Source organism: Parasteatoda tepidariorum, chromosome 6, assembly GCF_043381705.1.
Source record: "Parasteatoda tepidariorum isolate YZ-2023 chromosome 6, CAS_Ptep_4.0, whole genome shotgun sequence".
NCBI classification, from domain to species: Eukaryota; Metazoa; Arthropoda; class Arachnida; order Araneae; family Theridiidae; genus Parasteatoda; species Parasteatoda tepidariorum.
Window position 1 is genome coordinate 56,559,408 of NC_092209.1, and position 5,937 is coordinate 56,565,344.

General features: G+C 29.7%; 1 protein-coding gene across 2 annotated transcripts in view; it reads left to right on the top strand.

Moving 5' to 3' along the window:
- Nucleotides 1–5,502, top strand: part of LOC139424767 (RNA pyrophosphohydrolase-like) — an 81,874-nt gene extending 76,372 nt beyond the window's left edge. For both annotated transcript variants that reach the window (XM_071181597.1, XM_016074890.3), the window contains exon 2: nucleotides 4,536–5,502. In XM_071181597.1, coding sequence (XP_071037698.1) covers nucleotides 4,756–5,436 — 681 coding nt within the window. In that variant the 5' untranslated portion in view covers nucleotides 4,536–4,755 and the 3' untranslated portion in view covers nucleotides 5,437–5,502. The remainder of the gene's footprint in view (nucleotides 1–4,535) is intronic.
- The last annotated feature ends 435 nt before the right edge of the window (nucleotides 5,503–5,937 follow it).

Below are 5,937 nucleotides of genomic sequence, written 5' to 3' on the forward strand. Positions count from 1 at the left end.
TATATATATATATAACGTCAATGCATTGTATATTAATTATGCTTGAAACTTTTTTGGGGAAAAGTTTATATTTTCTCTTTAAAGAATTCTTGAATTTTGTTTCACTGTAATTTAAAAAATCGTAAGAACCGCAGCATTTTCCACTGTTCAACTTTATGTTTCATTTTGTTTTTTTCTGCTCAAAAACATTAAAACCTAAAATAACGAAAATGTGTGGGAAAATGTACAGAAAGTAAGATGGAATTAAAAAAATGAAATAATTTTTTAAAAATTATTTTTAGAATTATTTACTGTTAAACTTGTAGTAAAAGATACCATTATGGCCATTAGAACCAGTAAAATTCAATCATAGAGTTAAATGTTAACGTACTGAAAGGGGCCATATTTATTTGTGATCTTAACTTGATCTTTTTCTTTTGAAAATTTAAATTTGTTTAAAACTTATTGCAATTCTAAAGTCTTTTTTTCACGAGTTTTTTCTCACTCATTTTGACTTAAAGAATCTTTGTTTATTATTTAGGAAAATTTATTTATCTCCCCCAAGAATTTTATTTCATAAGCTGACAGTTAAGTTAAAATCAACAGTCACAGAAGAAAAATAAAAAGAATGAAATATTGTTGCCTGATATAAATCTTAGCATCTAAGTTCAAATATGTAAAAATAAAAAATCAATTCACGAGAGAGATAAATTATTTTTTGATTAAACTTTTATAATTATAACAGTCTCGCTAACGAGAAAAATTATTTATCATTTATTTCTTCTCATATGGTATTAGTATTGCACACTATGTATTCCTAAACTTAAGCTTTTTTTTTCTGTAGTTAATTAATATTTAAAATTCAGGAAATCGTTCATTTCGCATTTCATTGTGATTAACATATTAATAAAACTTTCTTATTTAAAATTATATTAATTATATATTTTATAAACAAAATGTTTTTATGTAAAATATGGCATTTTAAGAAGAAGAAAAAAACGATGAATGAGGATAAATAACAGGAGCGAGTAGAGAATAAAGCCTTCTAGTAAAATTGCAAAAATAATGAATTTCCCTTCCCCCCAACCATCTGTTACAGAACAATATAAGGTTTGCATTCGTCTAAAATATTTAATTTATAAAAAATTTTTTAAATAAGTATACTTATTATAACAAGTGTCATTATAACACTTGTTAAAATTGTTGAGCAATTGTTGTTTATGATTATCAATCAGGATTGATACCCCGATAAGAATTTGTAATTTTTTCAATCTATATCTTTACTAGCTAAAAGGTTAGCGCAGTGGTCGGCAAACTTGTTAGCCAAAGAGCAAAATATGAACATTACAACAATTTTTAAAAATATTGGGAGCCAAATCTGCTTGTTTAGTAAACTTTTATTACACTAAATAAGTAGTACACTAAATAAAACTAAATTTCATACTTAATAAATATTTATTAATGCGAACAATGTGCTTGCATCTCCTTGGAAAGTTTGAGTAAGTCAGGTTTGTATGTTATACATGCTTCCAAGTTCTCATCAATAAGACGACTTCTCAGTTTACTCTTGATAATGTTCATGCTTGAAAAAGATTGTTCGCATATATATGTAGAACTGAAAAGGGAAAGAACAGCGAACGCGAGCTTTTTCAGCTGATCGTAAGAGTCAGGAATACTATTCCAAGCGTTGAAATTGATCATGTCTTCCTTCTCCAGGTCATTCAAAGCAGACCACTTGTGTTGCGTACTAAGATTATCTTTTTTCTTCTCCAATATTTCCAATACAACACAAAGACGTTCGAATTTAGAGTGTCATATCTCCTTGTTTTTTAAATCCAGCAATTGTATTTCAAAGCTACCAATGTCAATTTCAAGAGGGAAATTTCAACTCGGTTATCGTAGCATTAAGAGGATTTTAATTTATCAAAATAAGATGTAATTTTTTTCTTACCAAGTTTTTTTTTAAATGAAAATATTATTGCGCCTTCCGTGGATATTTGTGTCAGAGCCACACTTTTGGAGCGAAAGAGCCACATGCGGCTCTGGAACCGCACTTTGCCGACCACTGGGTTAGCGTATACTTTGTTCTGCATAGACTAAAGTGAAAAACAACGTGAATAAAGTATAAATCATGTGCAGAAATAAGCATACTATTTCGCCTCTCTAGACAAAAACTTCCCTCTGTCGTAACTCCAAATTGTGTTTAAACAGATGATGAACGGATGTTTTGAAATATTAAATAAGTACACTTGTTTAAAATGTTGAGCAATTATTGTTTTTGATTATTGTAAGAGTTTAATAATGAATATTTGGATGCGTATAAAGTTATTTATGTATTGAAAATAAAGATGGTGGGTTGGCATCCATTTGCATATGTACTTATAAATGGGTTTGTATGTGTATTTGGATATAGTCATGATTGAAAATAGTTAAATGATTGAAATGTCATGATAAACAAGTTAATTCCGAAATATATAAAAGGTAAATAAAATAAATTAAGGGGAGCGGGATCGTTAATGAAAGTGGTAGTACAATGCAATTGTGGGATAACAATAACCCAATAGGTTCAAAGGGTCACAAAGCGTGAGGTTTGAACAAATTGGATGAAATTGGTATCACCAAATTTGGAAAAAGGGCGAAACTAAAATAAGTTAGATATTAAAGATAAAAACGATAAAGTCATGCTATATCCAGATACAATTTAACATTTAAGATAAATGGAATAAGCTGATGTTTCCAATATAATAATAGAAGGCATGCCCAAAACAATCAAAAGGGTACTCACCACACACAGGAGGAAAAAAGAGATAACTAACAGCAGATACAGACTAAAAATAATCACACAAATCACTCTATTCAGCTGAACATTTATTTTCATAAAACGTTTTGTAAAACATTATTTCGTAAAACAACTTATTTTGTTATTTCGTAACAAACAAACAATATAGTTCCAACGCATTTTGTGGCACAAAAAAAAAAAAAACAAATCTTTTAACAAGAAATGGGTGACAAGAGAATTTAAAGAAACCAAGGCGTCTTGCATAAAGTTAACATATGAGAAAACGAGTAATTTAATCGTTAAAATAAATATGGAAAGAAAAGCTTAAAATCGAGAAGGTTTTTCTTTTATGTTGAGGAAAATTGAAGGTATAAAATGTTGATTTTAAATTTACAGAAGTTGATTGTAGTTATGGATTCAAAAGAAATCCCTCGATACGGACCGAAGTCCGCATCTCAAGAAAAAATAAAAAGAACCAGCTAGAAGGAAGCACAAGAAAAGAATGAAAAGTCACTTAAAAATTCCTTAACTGGTATAGGACCAGAAAAATTACGGCCAATTAAATTTAAAGAGGCGGAGAGTGTGAAATTTAAAGGAAAGAGATTGGTTAGTTAGCCCCCCTGAAATTAAAAGAAGAAAAGAAAGGCGTGAATAGAGGGGTTGGTTGACTTTCCCCACAGGAAGTGCGAAGACCGCAATGACCACGAGAAAGGTCAACAAGAAAGTTAAAATTGCTAAATTGAAAAAAAAGGAAAACGTTTAAAGAAAAATTAAAGGCTTAGGTGAAATTAGAAATTAAAATGTCACATTACATTAAGTGACAATTAACAATCAGGATTGATACCAATAAGAATTTATAATTTTTTTAAAAATCTATATCAATACGACCTAAAAGGTTAAGGGTATACTTGTGCCGCATTGACTAAAATGAAAAACAACGTGAATAAAGCATAAATCATGTGCAGAAATAAGCATACTATTTCGCTTCTCTAGAGACAAAAACTTTCCTCTATCTTAACTCCAAAAGGTGTTTAAACGGATGATATTATGTTATTTGGTGTTTAGACACTGAAGGAGGCTCTTGTCTAGAAAACCGAAACTATATGTCTATTTCTGTGCTTGATTTTTTCTTTATTCACGCTGTTTTCATTTTAATATGCCTAATATAGTAATTTGTAATTAAATACAATCTGAGAAACAAAACATGGAATCAGAATTTTCTTTTTTAATTTTTTTTTCTTTTTCAGCATTACTGTTAAAATGTGAATTACTATTAAGTACATTCGTTAGTTTTTCTGATGAAATTTTAACTAGGTAAAAATAACAAGAATCCAATTTTTTTTTAATATTAAGCTCTCGTACAACCTGCATAGATAAAATTTTAAAGTTTTTTGTTTATAAGATTAAACTAGTCATTGCTTATTTTAATTGCGACTTTCTTCTGTTGAATCTCAATAGTGATGCATCCGATACTGATAATGAGAATTTTATGTTGTCTAAGAGTTAAAAAGTATGTTAAAAATTATAATTAAAAACTGACTACAGAAACTACAGAGTAAATCAAAGCGAAATATTTCGCTTAATTCTAGATATTGTAAAAAAAAATAATAATAATAACGTATGCATTTAAAGATGCATAGTAATATGAATGGGTATAATAAGGTGTCTAAATTTTGTTATAATATGATTACATTTAAAAATTTCAGAGTAAAAATTCTAATTTAATGTGTTAAAATGCATGCAACAAATATTATATTCATGTTCATTTCCTTTGCAGCCTGGATTTCTTCTAGCCTAGTCTTTCAGCCTGCATTTATAACCAGAGTCCTAGCCTGGCTGTGAATGGAGTCATATGCATTTGGTGTGATTGCTTGCGTCAAAAAAGTGTCAGCTAGCAACATATTTCATTATTAAAAAATTGACATTCGTAAAATTTGATTTTACCCACTTAAATATTGAAGCTACAATTCCAGGAAAGAAATTATAAGTGAAATAAAATGTCGAATGAAATTGAAGACAGTTCAAAAATCTGCATTTCATGCAGTAAGAGCTACACAACGCCATCTTTTATCATGAATTTAGGCAACTGCAACCACGATGTTTGCAAAGTCTGTTTGTATGATAATAACGCCAAAACTGGAAGCCAATCATGCCCATATTGCCAATATCCAATAGCAGAACAGCAGCTTGAAATGATACTGAAATGCACGCAAGATACAAACGGTTGTTTAGAAGATATATCCTATCAAAAAATTTACCAATCTGCTGGAGGTATCCTTGTTCGCAGAATCGATGGCATTGTGCATTATTTAGCTGTTCTCCAGAAACGATTTAATATGGATCTGCAGTGGGTGTCCCCTAAAGGTCGATTGGAGGGAACTGAAACGTCTTTAGAAGCAGCTAAACGAGAGATTTCCGAAGAAGTAGGATTGCAGACACTAACATTAATTGATTTTATTTGTAAGCAGTGTTATTCCTACACAGAAAGTGATAAAATGTACAAGAAGACAGTATTTTGGTATCTTTTTAACGTTGAAGAACCAAATGAGTTGAAGTTGAACGATGAGGAGGGGTTTATTGAGGGAAAATGGTTGTCTTTTGAAGAATGCCTTAGTACATTTTCTCATGAAACTTTTATCGAGATTATCAAGATGGCTGATTCTGTATTGAAAGAATAGACTGTTTTGCTTAAAATATTACTGAGGTATGTCACAGGAAAAAATAAAAATAATGTTTTAACATAATGTAGCATTATAATCTATATTTGAAGAAATATATATTTATATATATACGTAATAATATTACAGGCCGATATTTAACAAGTAAAATTATTATTAGATTTTCCTGCATAATATTGTAAAGACATACCACAGGGAAGGATATCTATAATATTCAAACATATTACAAGTAGTAAACATTATATTTATAAGAAAAATATTCGTAAACTATGCGTTTCATAATTACGCGTAAGCATTTAAGTCTATGTAATGTCTTGTGAGATGTAATTTACTTAAGCAAAGCAATGCTTTTAGCATTATAAAAATCCGGGAGCACTTATAATTTTATAGCATAAAATAAAACAACCTATTTTTTATTATGCATCTTCTTCAGTGGTACGGCAGCCCTGGGTGGGCCCTGGCCTTCTCAAGAATTTTCCTCAAGGTCTCTCTATCTTTGGC